A 20,150-nucleotide genomic window follows, 5' to 3' on the forward strand; every position below is an offset into this window, starting at 1 on the left:
ACCTCTCCTGTCTCGCCCACTGCTCCCCTTAGCAATGTATTTCAGTCAGTCTGCCTGTTCTGTTCCCCATTCTGTCTCTGGTGGATCCTATCACCCCCCTGCATCTCTGGCCTGTACCCCAGCTCTTGTATGCATAAATAAATAAATCTTAAAAAAAATTAATATACTATAAAATATAATCATTTTAAGTGGGCCTCCCTGTTGACCTACGGGTAACTCTCAGCACTGCTACCACAGTGGCCCACCACGGTAGCCTGAGTTGGCCTGAGTTCAAGCCCCCAGCCAGGTGTCTAACCCACATGGCACAGCAGACATCTCCTATTTCACCCACTGCTCCCCTGGCAGTGTATTTCAGTAGATCCACCTGTTCTGCTTCCCATTCTGTCTGTTGAATCCTCTCACCCACCACACCTCTGGCTTACATCCCAGTTGTTCAATGCAAAAATAAGTAAAATCTTGAATATAGAATATATAAATATAATGGTTTTTAGTATAGTCACAGAGTTGTACAACAGCTATTACTATCTAATTGTAGAATAATTTCATCATCCAGAAAAAAATCTGTGCCTATTAGCAGTCACTCCATTCTCCCCTTTCCCTAGCTCTTGACAACCACTAACTGACTTTCTGTCATAGTGGATTTGCCTATTCTGAACATTTCAGATAAATAGAATCATAAAATATGTGGCTTTTTGTAGCCACAAAACATGGCTTCCTTTCCCACAGCCTAATGTGTTCAGGATTCATCCATCTTGTTGCATTTATCAGTACTTCATTCTTTTGACCAATAATGTTTCTTTGTATGAATATACATAACATTTTGTTTATCCATTCATCAGTTTATGCGCATTTGTGTTATTTCTACTTTGGAACACTTTTGGACTAATAAGAATAATGCTGCTATGAATACTTGTGTACAGGTTTTTATGTAGACATCTTTTCAATTCTTCAGTTCTTTTGAATATGTTCCTAGAACTGCTGGATCATATGGTAGCTCTAGCTGTAACCTTTTAAGGAACTGCTCTTGCTTTAACCTTTTCCAAAGTGGCTGCACCATTTCATAAGTCCATGTGCAGTGTGTAAGGATTTCAGTTTCTTCACATTGTCATCAGCACTTCTTACTCTTTTTTATTTTAGACTTTCTGGTATGTGTGAACTAGTATCTGATTGTGGTTTATATTTGCGTTCCTGATGATGCTGAGTACCTTTTCTTGTTCTTTTTGGCTATTTGTATATCTTCTTTGGAAAAATGTCTATTTAAATCCTTTGTCCATTTATAAATTGACTTATTTGTGTTTTTATTACTGGTTTGTAAGAATTCTATATTTTGTATACAAACCAGTTTCCAATTTGCAAATATTTTCTCCTATCCTTTAGATTGTTCTTTCACTTTCTTGATGATAGTCTTTGAAACACAACTTTTTTTTAAAAAAAATTATTTATGCATACAAGAGCTGGGGTGTAGGCCAAAGGTGAGGGGGGTGAGAGGATTCACCAGAGACAGAGTGAGGAGCAGAATAGGTGGGTTTACTGAAATACACTGCTGAGGGAGCAGCGGGCAAGACAGGAGAGGTCTACTGCGCTATATGGGTCAGCTTCCTGGCCAGGGATCAAACTCGTACTGCAGTGACTGCCGATAAGTTCAGAGTGCTGAGACTAACCTCTTACGCCATTAGGGAGGTCTTATTTTTAATATTGATGAAATCTAATTTATCTTTTTTTTTTTTTTCGCTTGTGTGGCGTCTAGTCCATAGTCACAAAGAATTATTCTTAGGTTTTCTTATATAAATATTATAGTTTTAGCTCTTACATTTAGGTTATGATTTATTTTGAGTGGGTTCCCCCCCCCCCTTTATGGTATTAGGTAAAGGTCTGCATTCTTTTGTATTTGGATGTCTGGTTGACTCTAGCACCATTTGTTGAAAAGACTTATTTTTCCTCTATTGAAATGGATTGGTGTTGCTGTATTTATTTGAAAGCTATCTTGTGAGAAACACATGTTGGTTATATCTTCTTGATCTATTCTTCCTTCAGTGTGTAGCATCTAATACTGTTCTTTATATTTGTTTTTGCTTTCAGTTTTTTTTTTTTTTCCTGCTTTTCTAATTACTGCCAGGCTTTTAATCACATTTGTATTCATATTTTTTTGCCACCCCTTTTTATTAGTCTGTTCCTTATGACCCTATTTCTGTCTTCATATCAGTAACTTTAACCCATTTATATGTATTGTAATTATTGTTGTATTAGTACTTCTGTTGCCCTATTATTTCCTATTTACCATACTTATTTTCATTCTGTTGAATAGACTGAATTTTCTTTTCATAGTTTGAAAGTTGCACATTTCATTCTGTTATAGTTAAATTTTGGATCTTTAGCTCAGATAGGTTCAAACTTACACATTTGTTTTCTTTTGTTGTTGTGGTATCTTTATCATTATCATCCCTGCCCTTAAATATAAGTGCCATGGCATACTCAGTCCTCCACCTTATTTTTAGTGCCCCTATCACCACTACCACCATATCACTATGTTTATATCATCTAGATGATGTATTGCCAACTGTGGCTTATGTGCCAGCATACCATATTTAATCAGTTTTATTGGAACACAGCCTTCCCATCCATTTATTTGCTGTTTTGTAACTGTCTTTGTAAAACTATGACAGTTGTTTGGATGACTGCAAGCCTAAAATACTCTCCATCTGGCCCTTACAGAGAAAATTTGCTCACCCTGACCCCTGTACTAGGTCTGTTGCTGTCTGAAATGGTAGCCACTACTCAATAGAGACAATTAAATTTAACAAATAAAATTAAATAATTGCTCAGTCACAGTGGCCTGTTTCACACACTCAGTAGCCACATACTTGCTCAGTAACACAGATATAGAACATTTTAGTTATTTCAGAACTCTAAATTTTTGGTTTTGGGTTGTTATGGTGATGTCTTTTTCCTTTTTTAAGATAATAAATTTTGCTGAATGATATGTTCATTTTTTTTATGTAGCTCATAAGATCATTCTTGTTGGGAATCGTTTAAAGAGAGCCATTATGTGACAGATCTGAGATTGTGTGTTCAAGCTATTTTTACTTTTGATGATAGTTTATATAAACTTTTGACTAACAGTTCTTATTTTCTGTACTTTAAAATTACCCCACCCAGAAATTTTTTTTTTTTTTTTTTTTTTTTTTTTTTATAGAGGCATGTTTTCTTTCTTTCTTTCTTTCTTTGTTTATACATGCACTGGGCACAGTCAGAAGCGCGGGAGGGTGAGAGAACTCACCACAGCCAGAGCAGGGAGCAGAGCAGGCAGAAGGACCGAAGCACACTGCTGAGGGGAGCAGCGGGCGGCAGGAGAGGCCCGCGCGCCATGCGGGACCCTCCTCCGGTGGCCGGGAAGCAGCCGGGGATCGAACCGGCGCCGCAGAGGCCGCGGGCAGCCTCGCAACCCAGCGCCCAACCGCTGCGCCACCGGGGAGGCCCCCACCCAGAAATTTTAAGAATTACTTATTCTTAAATCTTGTGTTGATGATAAGATGTCAGTTGTTATTCCAATCTTACTCCTTTGTAAGTGACCTGCTTTTCTTTAGTAAAAGCTTATAATGTATTGAGGTGTATGTATGTGTAGGTGTTTTATTTTTCCTCTCCTTCAACATGCCCAGTCTGTTGGCTTTTTTTCCTTTAGTTCTAGAAAATGGTGTTATTCAGATATTTCTTTGAATCTGTTCAGTTTATGTCTTCTGGATCTTGTTTTTATAAATGTTAATATTGCTCTCTACCATATCCTGTATTGTTTTGTTTTCATCCCTTTCTCATATGCTCCAAGAGTTTCTAAGTATGATATTCCAGCTCACTAAAATATTTTCAGCATCTGTTAATTCATTCACCAATCTCTTAATTTTTTGTTTTCCATACACATTATTTCAATTGTTTCTTTTAAGAACTGCTTATTTCTGTTTCATGTTACCAGTTTCCTCTCTTATTTATGAAAATATTATGGTCAAGGAAGTAAAAGGGACCATCATAGATGACGTGAGGATTCTAGAGGGCTCAGAGGGAAAGTTTGATCAATGTAACAGACACAAGTATCAGTGGTCATTGTATAATCTCACCTAAGTAAGCCTCACTAGGTGGGGCTTACTTCTTGAGTAGTGAGAAAGATCAAATGTGAATAAAACCTTAAAGTTTCTGCATACCATTAAATGTTGTTGAAACAGAATTTTAGTTGTTTGTTTAATTAATACTCTGATTTTGAAAGTTAGGTTGCTAACTAATGTGAATATATATCACGATACATAATGGTGACCATCCCGATACCTAAATCTTCTAGTACGTCTTTGTTTATATCCTTTGTAAACTCCTGAAAGTAGGATTATTGGATCAAAAGAAATGGATATTTTATAGGCTCTCAATGCATTTTGCCAAATTGAGGCCATTTCACATTTTCACAGTATAGTAGTTTTATCTTTGCTCATTGCCAACATTGGGTTATATAATTTACTAATTGATAATGTAAAAATATTTTCATTTTTTATCTCTCTTTAGTATTGGCAAAATTGAGCATTTTTTCACACAGTAGTGAGCATTTTCTATTTTCTAAGTTTGCTGTTAATAGTCACATCCATTTTTTCTGAGCTTATGTAATAAATTTCATATATTTTCCATAACTATTAAAACGGTCTTGTACTTACAAAAGAGTCATGTGGATGTGGACAAATAAAGGATCTAATGGAGATTGCTGAGTTATAAGATCTTTAATAAATTATGTTGCTAAGTTAATAAAGAGCAGAAGTTTTCATTTCTAACTTCTCAGAGCACAACAGAAAATTGTAGCATAAGGTTGATTATTCAGCTATGTTTTATTTAAGTGAAAGCTATTTGGCTAAGTGCATAGATAAATAAATCTCTTACTTCCTAAGAAGTCCATGTAAAATTCTTTTTTCCCATTGTGTTTTGTTATTGGAATAACAGATTAATTTCTTCAAAAAAAAAGGAAGAAAAATTAAACTTTTCCTGAATTTTTAACTTTCTTATTAAAATTTATGACTGAAGAAGGTACCTTAATAACATATATATATAACTTCTTTCCCATTGTCATTTAAATATATCTTATGTATTGTTGAAGAGTTCTAATAATAGTTTAAGAGCTATTTCTTTTGGTAGTTATCACTGGCAGGAGGCAACCGATCTAAACATATATAGTGATATAAGAAAGGTGCGCAATCATGTGCTTTCCCTTCCATTTATCTAAGCTACCTGAAAGAAAGTTTTTCTAAAATAGTCTCTGGTTTAGTCATATCATGTCTGTCTGACTGCACTTGAGTGGAACAAACACCAACTTGAATAAATTTTATTCTCTACATATGGTTTGAACAATGCAGGTAGTAAAGATTAAAAATGTCAAGTTACTATTTTTCTTAATTCTGCAGTTTATGTTGCCTGTATTTGCTAATTGCATATTCATTCCTGTGCATATGTATACAGAGACCGAATTGTTACATGTGATTATTATTTATAAAATGGACCAGGCATTTTATGTTCTTCCTTATCTTCATAGTCATTTATTATTTGGAGCTTACAAACTCTAAATTTAGACAAAAAATTTACATGACCAAATACAGCTCTTCCACCATTCTTAGTGCAATTCACATAGTAGACTCTCAGAGCATGTTTGCTGAGTGAAATTGAGAAATTTCAACACACCGCTATTACAGATTTTTAAAAGATTTTTTCCCTAAGATTGAAAGATCAGTAACATTTTTTGCACTTTCAGGATCATCAGAATATCTACATTTGGGTTGATTTGTAAATTGAATTAATTTTTCTTTGAAATAAAGCCCCTCAAAGGGGGAGTAATTTTTATCTTCCTAAATTTAAAACTAATGATAATTTGTGGTTTTTTTAGAAGATACCATTAATGAGCACTTTCATATATACTGTGAACTCATCTTCAGACATAGAATTAGGATATTTGCCTGTCTGCTAATTTTGAAGGCAGTCAGTTAATGACTATACTATGTGGTTTGGTCACATTCAGCATTAGTCATTTTTTTTTAACAGCTATTTTCCTTAAGTCCCTAGTGGACTAAAGTATTTTGTGACAGACTGAAATGAAACATTTTGCGATATCTATGCTAATCAAAATTCCTTCAAAATTATGTTGAGTGGGGAAAAGCCAATCCTAAAATGTTATATACTATAATTCCATTTATTAAACATTTGTGAAGTAACATAATTACAGAAATAGAGAACAGATTAATGGTTGCCAGAGGTTAGGGACGAGGGCGGAGAGGAAGGGATGACTGTAAAGGGGTCGCATAAAGGAGTGTGATTGTGATGGCACAGTTAAGTATCTTGATTATGCTGGTAGTTAAATGAAGCTATAATGTCACAAAATAGCATAGCCATACACATACACATGTAAGTGTATACATGTATGACTGGTAAAATCTGAATAAGCTCTTTGGTGTTTGTACCAGTGTTGATTTCCTGATGTTGATATTATTACTCCAGTTGTATAAAATGTTAGCATTGGGGAAGGCTGGATCTCACTGTACATTTCTTAACAACTTCATATGAATTTATAATTATTTCAAAATAAAGTTTAAAAATTGCACTTTAACAAGAATTCCCACCCCAGTATGGCTAATTATTAAAGGCAGATATCCATTTACTTGGCCTTTCCTTGTTATCAGGTCCCACCTCCACTTATTATTTTAGCAGCACAGCAGAGGATTCCCTCAAAAAAGAGTTCTTTCTAATTTATTCATATTTGGGGACAGTGTATTTTCATTTATTTCGTTATTTCTAGAAAACTCATTTCTGGCTATGCCATAGCTCCCATGGCTAGTGAAGAATTCAGATGTTTGCATCATTCATTTTCCTGAATAGATTTTTCCTTGAATCATACTGTACAACTTCAAATAAATACCAACCATAATTTTATTAAGCATGCTCAAACACATGCTGTAGAATATATATCCATTCTTTTAAAAAACCTCCATACTGCTTTCCATAAGGGCTAGACCAATCTACATTCCCACCAGCAGTATAAGAAGATTGCTTTCTCGCAACATCCTCACCAGCACTTGTTTCTGGTCCATCCTCGTCGTGTGAGGTGGTGTCTCATTGTGGTTTTGCTTTGGATTTCCGTCATGATAAGTGATGATGAACATTTTTTCAAGTCTCTATTGGCCAACTGTATGTCTTCTTTGAAAAATGTGCCGTTTAGCTCTTCTGCTCATTTTTTTAATTGGGTTATTTATTTTTGTTGAGTTGTATGAGCTCTTTATCGAGCTTTAATATCAGTTCTTTGTTATATGTATGGTGTGCAAATATTTCCTCCCATTCAGTAGATATAAGTATATTTTTAAAGATTTATTTGTTTATAAATACAAGATCTGGGGTACAGGCCAGAGATATGGCGGGTGAGAGGATTTGCCAGAGACAGAGTGGGAAACAGAACAGAACAGGCAGACTGACTGAAATATACTGCTGAGGGGAGCAGCAGGTGAGGCAGGAGAGGTCTGCTGCACTATGTGGGTAGCTCCCAGGCCAGTTGGGGATTGAACTCATGCTGCAGAGGCTGTGGATAGCTTCATAGTGCTGTGCTTAACCCCTTGCACCACCAGGGAGGCCCAGGATTATATTTTAATTAAAAATAAATGCATCACTATTCTTAGTTTTAAAGATATAATTCACATACCATAAATTTTACCCTTTTGAGGTATACTTTTCAGTGTTGATTAGTATATTTACAAAGCCTTATACTTATGTATTTTTATTTTTATTCTTTTTTTTTTACATATTTTGTATTTTTATTCAAGCTTTATACTTACAGTATTTATTCTTAAGTATTTTAAATATTTTTTGCCATATCTTGGGACGCTTTCTTGATTCCTCGTGCATTTAGTTTTCTTCTATGCTGTGTTCCCATATCCTTTTTAAAATCCATATTTGCTTGCCACAATTATACTGTAATTATCTGTTTAGTTGTCATCCCTTTTGACAGTTTAGTTTTTTGGTTTTTTTTTTTTTTTTTAAGATATACTCATTTTTATACAAGAACCTGGGAACAGGCCAGATGTGCGGGAGGGTGAGAGGATTCACCAGAGACAGAGCAGGGAACTGAACAGGCAGACTGACTGAAATACACTGCTGAGAGGAGCAGCGGGTGAGACAGGAGAGGTCTACCCACTATGTGGGTATCTCCATGACCGGCGGGGATCAAACCAGCACTGCAGAGGCTGTGGACAGCTTCACAGCACTGCACTCAACCGCCTGTGCCACCAGGGAGGCCCTGGCAGTTTAGTTCTTTAGGTGAGAGACAGCTCTTACCTTTCCTCCATCTGCAGGAGCTAGAAAAATGCCTGATATTGTAGGCTTTTCAGTACATACTTATTGAATAGTTATAACCACAGATATTTCTTGCCTCACCTAAGCCTTAAGCATATATAAAGAGCTTGATGCACTAAATTCAGTGGTATTAAAATAATATGCTTTTTGAAAATAAATAAAATAGACAAACCCTTAGCGAGGTTCACAAAAGGAAAAATCGGAGAAAGCACAAATAAATGGGATCACAAATGAAAGGAGAAATCACAACAGACACAGCAGAAATCAAAAGAATAATCAGAAACTACTGTGAACAGTTATATGCAAACAAGTTCAGCAATCTAGAAGAGATGGACAAATTCCGACAATTTTACAATCACCTAAACTAGATAAAATCAGTGTACCCAACACATCAACAAAAAGAAATGTAAAAACCATATAACATCAATAGATGCTGAGAAAGCTTTCAACAAATTACAACACCCCTTTATGATAAAGGCCCTTGAAATTCTCGGGATACAAGGAACATACCTCAACATCATAAAGACCATATATGACAACCCCATAGACAATATCATTCTCAATGGTGAAAAGTTGAAAGCATTTCCATTAAGATCTGGAACAAGACAAGGATGTCCACTCTCACTACTGCTTTGCAATATGATACTGGAAGTCCTAGCCAGAGCAATAAGACAGGAGAAAGACATACAAGGAATCCAAATAGGGAAGGAAGAAGTCAAACTATCACTATTCGCAGATGATATGATAATATACATAAAGAACCCCAAAAACGCCACAGAAAAACTAATCAAACTACTCAATCAGTTTAGTAAAGTAGCAGGATACAAAATCAACACACAAAAATCAGTAGCCTTCCTATGCGCAAACAGTCAATCTGAAGAAGAAATCAAGAAAACCATCCCTTTTATTATTGAAACAAAAAAATCAAATACTTGGGAATAAACCTAACAAAAGAGGTAAAGGACCTAACAAAGAAAACTATAAGCAGTGTTAGGGCCTCCCCTGGTGGCACAGGTGGTTGAGCGCAGTGCTGTGAAACTGTCCGCAGCCTCTGCAGCGCCGGATCGAAGCCGGCCAGTGAGGGGCCCACGTGGTGCAGCAGTCCTCGCCTGTCTCGCCTGCTGCTCCCCTCAGCAGTGTATTTTGTCCATCTGCCTGTTCTGTTTCTGTTCCATCTGCTTTGTCTCTGGTGAATCCTCTCACTCCTGCACATCTGGCCTGTACCCCGGTTCTTGTATAAATAAATAAATCTTTTTTTAAAAAAAAAAAAAAAACACTGTTAAAAGAAATAGAAGACATCCCCTGTTCATGCATTGAAAGAATTAACATTATCAAAATGGCCATCCTACCAAAAGCAATTTACAGATTCAATGCTAATCCAATAAAAATTTCAATGACATTCTTCAAAGAAATACAACCTATATTGATGAAATTCATATGGAGCCACCAGAAACCCCAAATAGCCAAATCTCTTCTGAGAAAAAAAAAAAAAGAAGGGAATGGAGGTATCACACTCCCAGACTTCAAACTATACTACAAAGCCATAATAAACAAAACTGCATGGTATTGGAACAAGAATAGCCACACGGACCAATGGAACCGAATAGAAAATCCAGAAATAAACCCACAGATTTACAGTCAACTAATCTTTGACAAAGGCGCACAGAATATGCAATGGAGCAAAGAAAGTTTGTTCAATAAATGGTGCTGGGAAAACTGGGTCGCTACATGCAAAAGAATGAAGCTTGACTACTACCTCATACCATGCACAAAAACCAACTCACAATGGATTAAAGAACTAGACATAAGACCTGAAACCAAAATATATAGAAGGAAATATAGGCCAAACACTGCATGGTATACACCTCAGTAACATTTTTTTTTTAAGATTTATTTATTTATTTATACAAGCACTGGGTGCAGTAGAAGCATGGGAGGGTGAGAGAATTCACCAGAGCCAGAGCAGGGAACAGAACAGGCAGACTGATGAAATACACTGCTGAGGGGAACAGAGGGCGCAGCAGGAGAGGTCTGCGCGCCATGTGGGACCCTCGCGGGTGGCTGGGGATCGAACAGGTGCTGCAGAAGTTGCGGACAGCTTCACAACCCAGCACTCAACTGTGCGCCACCAGGGGAGGCCCACGGTAACATCTTTATAAAGACGCTTCACCCAAAGCAGTGATAGCGAATGCAAAGATAAACAGCTGAGACTGTATCAAATTAAAGAGCTTCTGTACAGCAAAAGAGATAGTAACCAAAACAAAGAGTCACCCTATGGATTGGGAGAAAATTTTTGCACACAACACTAATGATAAAGGACTGATCATAAAAATCTACAAAGAGCTGAAGTCTCAACAAAAACATAGTAAATAATCCAGTCAAAAAATGGGCAGAAGAGCTAAAAAGAAACTTCTCCAAAGAGGAAATGCAAATAACCAACAGGCATATGAAAAAATATTCTACATCACTTGTACTCAGGGAAATGCAAATAAAAACTACAATGAGATACCATCTTATACCAGTGAGAATGGCACATATTAAAAAAACTAGCAACAACAAATGTTGGCAAGGATGTGGACAAACGGAACTCTCTTGCACTACTGGTGGGAGTGCAAACTGGTCCTACCACTGTGGAGAGCTGTGTGGAGATTCCTCAACCTGCTGAAGATGGAGCTTTTTTGTGATCCAGCAATTCCACTCCTGGATATTTACCCAAAGGACACAGAAACATTAATTCAAAAGGGCACCTGCACCCCTGTGTTTATAACAGCACTATGTACAATAGCTAAGCTATGGAAACAACCCAAATGCCCCAAAACAGGTGACTGGATCAAGAAGATGTGGGGTGTGTGTGTGTGTGTGTGTGTGTGTGTACAATGGAATATTACTCAGCAATCAAAAAAGATAAACTCATGCAATTTGCAGCTGGAAGGGATCATGATCGGCAAAATAAGCCAGAAAGAAAAAGAAAAATACCGGATGGTCTCACTCATAGCAGGAATTTAGAAAACCTAAATAAGGGACCAGGAAAAAGGCTAATTATAATAAAGTAAAAATCAAAATCAACAAGCAGCTATAAACCAGAGACATGGGGGGCAGAGGGGGCCGGTGAGAGTAGAATCAAAACAAAGAGGGGTGGGAATTGTATGGGGACTATAACTAAGATGAAAATGTATACATTGTAAAAAATGAAAAGTGATGTAAAAAATACATAAAATTGAAAAAATAATATGCTTTTTGGTGCTAGGAAGCATACCATTTTAGTTTTGCAAGCGACTTGAAATACAGAAAGATTTCAGTAGGACCTGAAATACGGTGCAGTCCTTGCCTACCCAGCACCTGCATACTCACACATTCGTGCACATGTGCACACAACAAAGGTTGAATCCATAGAGATTGAATAATGAAGTTGGGGGCTAAAAACCCACTTTACCTAATTTTTTTCAAAGCCATTCTCTTTTCTCACACCTTACAGCCTACTCATTATTTACATAGAAAATTCATTTGTTTCTTAAAGTTTAGGGGAAAGATCTTGAAAATGTTAATTCATAGTGCTAGCTTTCTATATGTAATTATAAGGAATCAATTGCTAGCCATATTCTGGACAAGAAATTTTTAGTTGGTTTAAACAATGATAATCTTTTTCTCTTTTACAGACCTCTGTGAGTGAAAGCCTTCAGAGGGAAGCTGCTAAGAAGCAAGCAATGAAGCAGGTAAGGTTGAAGAGTGAGTTAAATACATTTGGTGGAGTATTTCAGCTCACATCTTTAAGTATCAGTTTTGATATATAGGTATGTTTAAATAAATTTTATTTTAACCCTGGTGTTCTAAAATGTGTAAGATGCGTCTTGATTTATATATTTTCAAGTCTTGAATAAATTTGAAACAAAAAACTCAGTGAATTGTTTTTTGCTGTGCTGTAGATTAAACTCATGTCTATTTTTAGATAACTCAGTAAGTACTCTAACAATGGATTATTTAACAATTCCTGCTAGTGAGCTTGCTTAAAAAAAAGCCATATGGAGTGATTTCTTAAGTTTTATAATTATGTGAAAATCATCTCTCAAGATAGGGTAATTTTCAGTAAACTTTTTTTTTTTTTTTTAAATTTTCTAGAGGCATGTCTTATTTATTTATTTATTATTTGTTTGTTTGTTTTGGTTTATACATGCACTGGGTACAGTCAGAAGTGCGGGAGGGTGAGAGAATTCACCAGAGCCAGAGCGGGGAGCAGAGCAGGCAGAAGGACTGAAGGACACTGCTGAGGGGAGCAGCGGGCGGCAGGAGAGGTCTGCGCGCCATGTGGGACCCTCCTCCGGTGGCCGGGGAGCAGCCGGGGATTGAACCGGCTGCAGAGGTTGCAGGCAGCTTCGCAACCCAGCGCTCAACCGCTGCGCCACCGGGGAGGCCCAATTTTCAGTAAACTTTTTAGCATAATTTATTTATATGTTACTGGATAGTATCTCTCAGAATTTTTCACATACATACGTTATCTTTGTAAATTCTTATACCCCCGCCTATAGTGCTGATTAAGAAGTACAAAACTTAGAAGAGATAAATTACCCCTTACCCCTCATGATCGAACAGCTAATTATACAGCTAGATCTGAGGTTTACTAATTTTTCTACACCACCGTATCTTAGATTTTGCTGCTGCTAATAAAAATTAAACAATAGAAGGATACCTTTCTTTTTAATTCTTCCCTCTCTGCATTTTCCTTATAATTTGGTACCTATTTCTCCCTGTCTCACCAGATATAAAGTTACTAAATGTATTTTCTATGTGCCAGACATACTACTTTCTAAGAATTATCTTTAATTTTTGCCCCAGCCTATGAGAGAGATAGTCTTACAGTCTCCATTTCATAGTTAGGAAATGAAGGCAAAAAGGATTTACGTGACTTCCAAGAAATCACATAATTAATAAATGGTGAAGTTGTGTTCAAACCCAGACAGAGAAATTGTAAAACCCAAGCTTTTTAATCATTGTGTTTTATTCCCTCTTTGGGAACTGAGCATTGAATTATTTATTTACTTTACAATAATATTATTATAAGATATTATTATTTCATTATGAAATATAATGTGAAACTTAGCAGCCTTGAAGTGATTAATTACTCATAAAAACTATCCTTCTTTGACATAAATGCTGAGTGTTTTCAGTCAGATTTAGAAATCAGTAAAATTTTAGAGAAACCATCAAGTTTAACTTCTTCACTATATTCATAGGAGAATTTTTTCCAGAGAGTCTGGTGAATTCTCTTAAGATCAACTAGCTGTTCTGTATTCTAGGGTTCTTCTGACATTGTGGGCTTTTTCCTATTAAGGCATAAATCCCAAATTCGTTTTATTTCTAACTCTGGCTTATTCAAATGTACTTTTTCTGTTAGCATAACTTTTTCATAGTTTGCTTGAAAATTGGGAATTTTTTTCCTGCTTATCTACCATATCTTAGATTTTGCTGCTTAGATTTTGCTATAGCCAAGACTACTTCTCACCTGCCTGGTGTTGCATTGATCTCCCACCTATATTATCTGCTTTCACCCCTCAACTCTTCTGTTTTGATCCCAAACTAACTTTTATCATTAAGAATACAACTTGTGGGCCTTCCCTGGTGATGCAGGCGGTTGAGCGCTGCGCTGCAGCGCTGGTTCAATCTGCGGCGCTGGTTCGATCCCCGCCGGCTGGCGAGGGTCCCACATGGCGAGGCAGATCTCTCCTGTCGCACCCGCTGCTCCCCTCAGCAGTGTATTTCATCAGTCTGCCTGTTCTGTTCCCCACTCTGTCTCTGGTGAATTCTCTCACCCTCCCGTGCATCTGGCCTGTACCCGGTTCTTGGATAAAATAAATAAATAAATCTTTTTTTTTTTTTAAAAGAATACTAGCTTGATTGCATTTACTAAATATAAGATACTCGTAGAAATGGGATACTTTAATAATTAGACCACATTTTTTTCTTACTTAATATGGATCACAAGTGTATAGAAAGGATGATGACATTATTATCTTATGTCCTGTTTTATTGGAAAATCTTTTTAATATGTCATCATTAAATATAACATTTGTGATGGATTTTTGGAAAATACCTGTTCTCAAACCAAGGAAGTTCTTTACTGTTCTTGGTTGTTCTTTCATTTTTTAAAACTGTGAATAGAGGAGCTACATGAACAAAGATACTATTTTGTGACCATGTTCGTTTCTTACCAACAAAGTAAGGTCAGTTTAACTTTAGGATGTCAGTCATTGTAAATGCAATGTAAGCATAAGATATTATCCTTTTATACACCACTGCATTTGGTTTACTAAAATTTCATTAAGGATTTTTTTTGTGTAAGTTTTGAGGATTTTTTGCATTGGAAGTGAGATTGGCTTGTCATCTTTTATTTTCTTTCACTACAATTAGATTGAAAAAAATATAAAAGTCTGAAATACTAAGGTTTGGTGGGTCTTATAAAATAAGCTACTGATCTATTTATTTTATGACTTTGTTTCTGCTTCATTAATATTTCTCCCGACAAATTATTTTTCATCTAGCAACTATTTATTGAGGTATAATTGACACCATTTCATGTGTGCTACTTATTCAGTATTTGTTTATATTGCAAAATGATCACCATAATAAGACTAGTTAACATGTTTCATCCTAAACAAAAAGGTGGGTGTTTTTTTTTTGTGATAAGAACTTTTAAGATTTATTCTCTTAGCAACTTCCAAGTATGCAATATAGTATTATTAGTCAACTAAGCATTACATCTCTGTGACTTATTTTGTAACTGGAAGTTTGTTTGATTTTAAGAGTCTACACATAAGTGATACTATACAGTCTTTGTCTTTCTCTAACTTTAATGCCCTTAGTGCATGTATGCATGCACACATATCACACCTTTATTCATTCATCCATTGATGCACACTTAGGTTGTTTCCATGTCTTAGTTATGAAAATAATGCTCTAGTAGATATAAATGTGTATGTACACATTTATATATAGAAATAGAATTTCTGGTTCTATTTTTATATCCTTCAAATAAATAAAAGTGGAATTTCTGGATCATGTCAAGAGTTCTATTTTTTGCGGCATCACCATACTGTTTTCTATAGTGACTATGTTTTTAAAGCTATACATTCTCACTACCTTTTCTCCATATTATCACCAATACTTGCTATTTCTTGTCTTTTTAATGATTAGCCATTCTAACAGATGTGAGGTATCTCATTGTGGTTTTGATTTGCAGTTCTGTGATGAGTGATGTTGAGCACCTTTTCATGTACCTATTGACCCTCTGTCTTTGGGAAAATCTCTATTGAGATCCTCTGCCCATTTTTAAATCCAATTGTTTGGTGTTTTGTTTGCTATTGCGTTGTGTGAGTTCTTTATATATTTTGGATGTCAGCCCTTTATCAGATACATGATTTAAAATATTTCCTCTCATTTTGTAGGTTGCCTTTTCATTTTGTTGATTTCCTTTGCTTTGCAATGGATTTTTAGTTTGACATGATTACATGTGTTTATTTTTGCTTTTGTGTCAAGAAAAAAGTATTGCTAAACTAATATCTAGATTTGTAACTGCCCATTTTCTTTTAGGAGTTTTATGGTTTTGGTCTTAATCATTTTGATTTAATTTCTGTGTGTGGTATAAGTTAGAGGTCCAGATTCATTCTTTTGCATGTGGTTCTCTGGTTTACAGGCCAATTATGTACTTGTTTGTTATATACTCAATTATATACTCATTTATTGAATAGAATTGTTGTTTCCGTATTGGGTATTGTATGTTCTTGGTTCCTTTGTGGTAAATTAATTGACCATATCTGTATGGGCTTATTTATGCACTCTAAATATTTCTTTTCATTTTGCTTTCTTTGGCTTTATTTTGTTATGTTCCTAACTTTTTTTTTTTTTAAGATTTATTTATTTATACAAGCACTGGGGTACAAGCCAGAGGCGTGGGAGGGTGAGAGAATTCACCAGAGACAGAGTGGGGAGCAGAACAGGCAGAATGACCGAAAGCACTGCTGAGGGTAGCAGTGGGCGAGAGAGGAGAGCTCTGCAGCACCATGTGGGAATCTCCCTGGCCGGCCGGGAATCTAACTAGCGCTGTAGAGGCTGCAGACAGCTTCACAGCGTTGCGCTCAACCCACTGTGCCACTGGGGAGGCCCTGTTCCTAACTTTTTGAGATGAGTTTATAACTCTTTCATCTCTTCGTTTTCTCATGTATGTATTTAAAGCTATACATTTTCTTCTAAACTACTCGAACTGCATCCCACAAATTTTGATAAATAGTATTTTTACTATATAGTTCAAAATATTTTCTAATTTCCATTATGATTTCTTTGACCCATAGCTTATTTGGAACTTAATTTCTAAACATATAAGGGTTTTGGTTACCTTTATTGTTAGTGATTTCTTTTTTTTTTTTTTTTAAAGATTTATTATTTTTTAATTTATTTATACAAGCACTGGGTACAGTCAGAAGCGCAGGAGGGTGAGAGAATTCACCAGAGCCAGAGCAGGAAGCAGAGCAGGCAGAAGGACCGAAGTACACTGCTGAGGGGAGCAGCGGGCAGCAGGAGAGGTCTGCATGCCACATGTGGAACCCTCCTCTGGTGGCCAGGGAGCAGCTGGGGATCCAACCAGCGCTGCTGAGCCTGCGGGCAGCCTTGCAACCCAGTGCTCAACCGTGTGTTCCAAGATAATGCACCCCCCATTGGTTCATGTATTTAATATGTGTTTAGATTAGCTTTTGGACCACTATATAGTAAGTTTTTGTAAATAAATATTCCCTCTCTATGCTTAAAATGTTCTGTGTGTCCCCATTGGGTCAGTTGTGTTAGTTCATTTAAATTAAATACTGTTTTTTCAGCTGTTCTATTAATTGCAAAAAGACATGTTAAAATCTCTACCCTTAGATTTCTGTTCAGTTTTCACTTTTATATGTTTTATGATTTAGTTAATAACTTCTCTACACAAGTGCTCTAATGCCAGTCTCCTAGCATATACAAAGGCATGTTATCAATTTGAAGCAGCCTTAGTTTTCTGTTCTTTTCTTCTTCTTGTTGTGATCATATCTTCAATTCTGTGTTATCCTCTTTGGGCTGCAGATTGTTTGGGGGGAGGGAGCAGCAGTGCTAATTAACCACGTAATCAGGGGAATCATTGTTTTTCAGAAATTAAATAATGTAAATGTTGAAGAGTGAGAAATTTTTAAATATTTTAGACCATATTCCAGAAAGAAAAAAATTTTTTTAATATTTATTTTATTTATACAAGCACTGGGTACAGTCAGAAGCGCAGAAGGGTGAGAGAATTCACCAGAGCCAGAGCGGGAACAGAACAGGCAGACTGACGAAATACACTGCTGAGGGGAACAGTGGGCGCGGCAGGAGAGGTCTACGCGCCATGTGGGACCCTAGCCGGCAGCCGGGATCTAACTGGCATTGCAGAGGCTGCGGGCAGCTTCGCAGCCCAGTGCTCAACTGCTGTGCCGCCTGGGGAGGTACCAGAGAGAAATGTTTTAAGTTCAGAATCTAGTCATACGTGAAAACCTGAGAATATCAGATGGATTCTTTTGATAATTAATGATATCACAGTATCACTTAAAAAGTATCCCTCTGTGTCCCACATTGCATTAGACAGTATAATAACAAACAGAAGTTAAAATGTGAAGTACACTGTACCTCAGGAACTCATAGGGTGGGGCAAGATGCTAAGATTTGTGAAAAAATTAGAAAGCAATAACATTAGGCATATTGTTAAATAAATATTTCAATATAGACTATACTATAAGATTTCAAAGGCCTTAGAAATGATTTCCTTTAAAAGGTGGGAGGTGAACTTGTCCTGAAGCTCTAAATAGGAATTTGATGAGCTGAGGTAGGAGGAAGAACATTTCAATGACAAAGGCTGAAGACTTTTTTTTTTAAAGATTTATTTATTTACTTGTACAAACACTGGGTATAGTCAGAAGTGCGGGAGGGTGAGAGAATTCACCAGAGCCGGGAACAGAACAGGCAGACCAGAACAGCTCCCCTCCTGCTGAGGGGAGCAGCGGGCACTGCAGGAGAGGTCAGCACGCCCTGTGGGGCCTTCGTGGTGGCTAGGGATCGAACCGGCGCTGCGGAGGCTGCGCACAGCTTCGCAGCCCAGCGCTCAACTGCTGTGCCACCGGAGGAGGCCCGGCTGAAGACTTTTTATAACTAAAATTGTGAAAATATTAATTACAAAGTGTCCTCATTTTTCAATTTTTAAAAAGTTTCCTACCATTTAGAAACTGACATTTTGTTTGGTAAGTCAGATTACAAAAAATATTATGAAGTTTAATATATGATCAAAACCAAGGTTAGAGTTTTTTTTAAAGATTTATTTATACATACATACATACATACACTGTGTACAGTTAGAAGCATGGAAGGGTGAGAGAATTCACTGGAGCCAGAGCGGGGAGCAGAGCAGGCAGAAGGACCGAAGTACACTGCTGAGGGGAGCAGTGGGCGGCAGGAGAGGTCTGCACGCCATGCGGGACCCTTCTCCAGTGGCCGGGGAGCAGCCGGGGATCGAACCGGCGCTGCAGAGGCTGCGGGCAGCTTCTCAACCCAGCGCTCAACCGCTGCGCCACCGGGGAGGCCCAGGTTAGAGATTTCTAAGTCATACCGTGAACCCTTTAACTTTTGATATAGATAATTATATTTATATACAAATGAATTGGTAATAATGTTTTTTCAACATTCTCAGTCAGGCTCTGTTCTAAGTGTTCTAAAGTGTTTTTTGTTTTAATTATCACAACAACTTGGAAGGTAGATACAGTTATTTATTATAGTTGAGAAAAACAGGCTCAAAAGAAATAAACTTGGCCAGAATAGCTCAAAAGGACACAGCAAGGATTCAAACCTAGGCAGCCTGGCTCCAGAATTGATGTTCATATTTTTTGTCTAAAATGTGATTGATACCATTTTTATGATGTATTTCTGATTTTTAATCCTTGCTCAAAAAAATTATTAGGCTTTTTGTGGTATCTGTTAGCTGGTTCATATTTTAAAAAAAAAATTTTTTTTTTTAAAGACCAAGCTGGAAATCCAGAAGGCCCTTGCAGAAGATTCTACTGTCTATGAATATGACAGTATTTATGATGAAATGCAGAAAAAAAAGGAGGAAAATAATCCCAAGTTGCTTTTGGGACAAGATCGAAAGGTTTGTAGCTGAAAAATACAAACTTTCTGTAACTTTGATTTGCATTTTGTTTCTTAATCTTATTTCAACATGGAGATGACCTTAAAAAAAAGTTCTTAGATATTTGAAATGTGAAAAGCCCTTAGTTTCAGATAGAATACATTTGATTTAGAATCCGAGGCCCTGCATTGAGTATCCTAACAGGAGAAAGTAAATAATCTACAAATTTTAATAATACTTCTGCCAGTTTTTTTAAGTAGTGTTGGTTTACAACACTGTATATTTAAGGAGTACAAGTTTACACCTCTGATTTTTTTGAAACCTTTGCAAATAATCTTTTGAAATTTTTTTTGTTAGAAAAAATGTATGTTCATGTTTGTTGGTGTTTTATCATCCTTTTATTGTTATTTTATTTTTCCTAACTGGTAAAGCACCGACACATATTATGACCATATTTATTGTTTGAAAAACACTGGGGGCAGATGTGGTTTTTTTCACAAACACAGACTGGTTTTTAAGGAGTTTAGTATCTTAAAGTATCTACAAGGAGACTGGTAGCATAAAATTACATTAAAGCTACCTTTTAAAATAATCGTATTCAAGCAGTGGGAAAAATTAATAGCAACCTTTCTGATTCATA

The 20,150-nt window shown here is 36.5% G+C and overlaps 1 protein-coding gene across 1 annotated transcript in view; it reads left to right on the forward strand.

Annotated features, from left to right (window-relative positions):
- NSRP1 (nuclear speckle splicing regulatory protein 1) overlaps positions 1-20,150 on the forward strand; it is a 55,620-nt gene that overhangs the window by 25,923 nt on the left and 9,547 nt on the right. Inside the window, exons 3-4 of the mRNA XM_037491664.2 lie at positions 12,006-12,062; positions 19,403-19,531. Of these exons, the coding sequence (XP_037347561.1) occupies positions 12,006-12,062; positions 19,403-19,531 (186 nt within the window). The remainder of the gene's footprint in view (positions 1-12,005; positions 12,063-19,402; positions 19,532-20,150) is intronic.

The sequence above is a fragment of the Talpa occidentalis genome, unplaced genomic scaffold (genome assembly GCF_014898055.3).
Source record: "Talpa occidentalis isolate TD23 unplaced genomic scaffold, MPIMG_talOcc4v2.1 talOcc4.7, whole genome shotgun sequence".
NCBI lineage: Eukaryota > Metazoa > Chordata > Mammalia > Eulipotyphla > Talpidae > Talpa > Talpa occidentalis.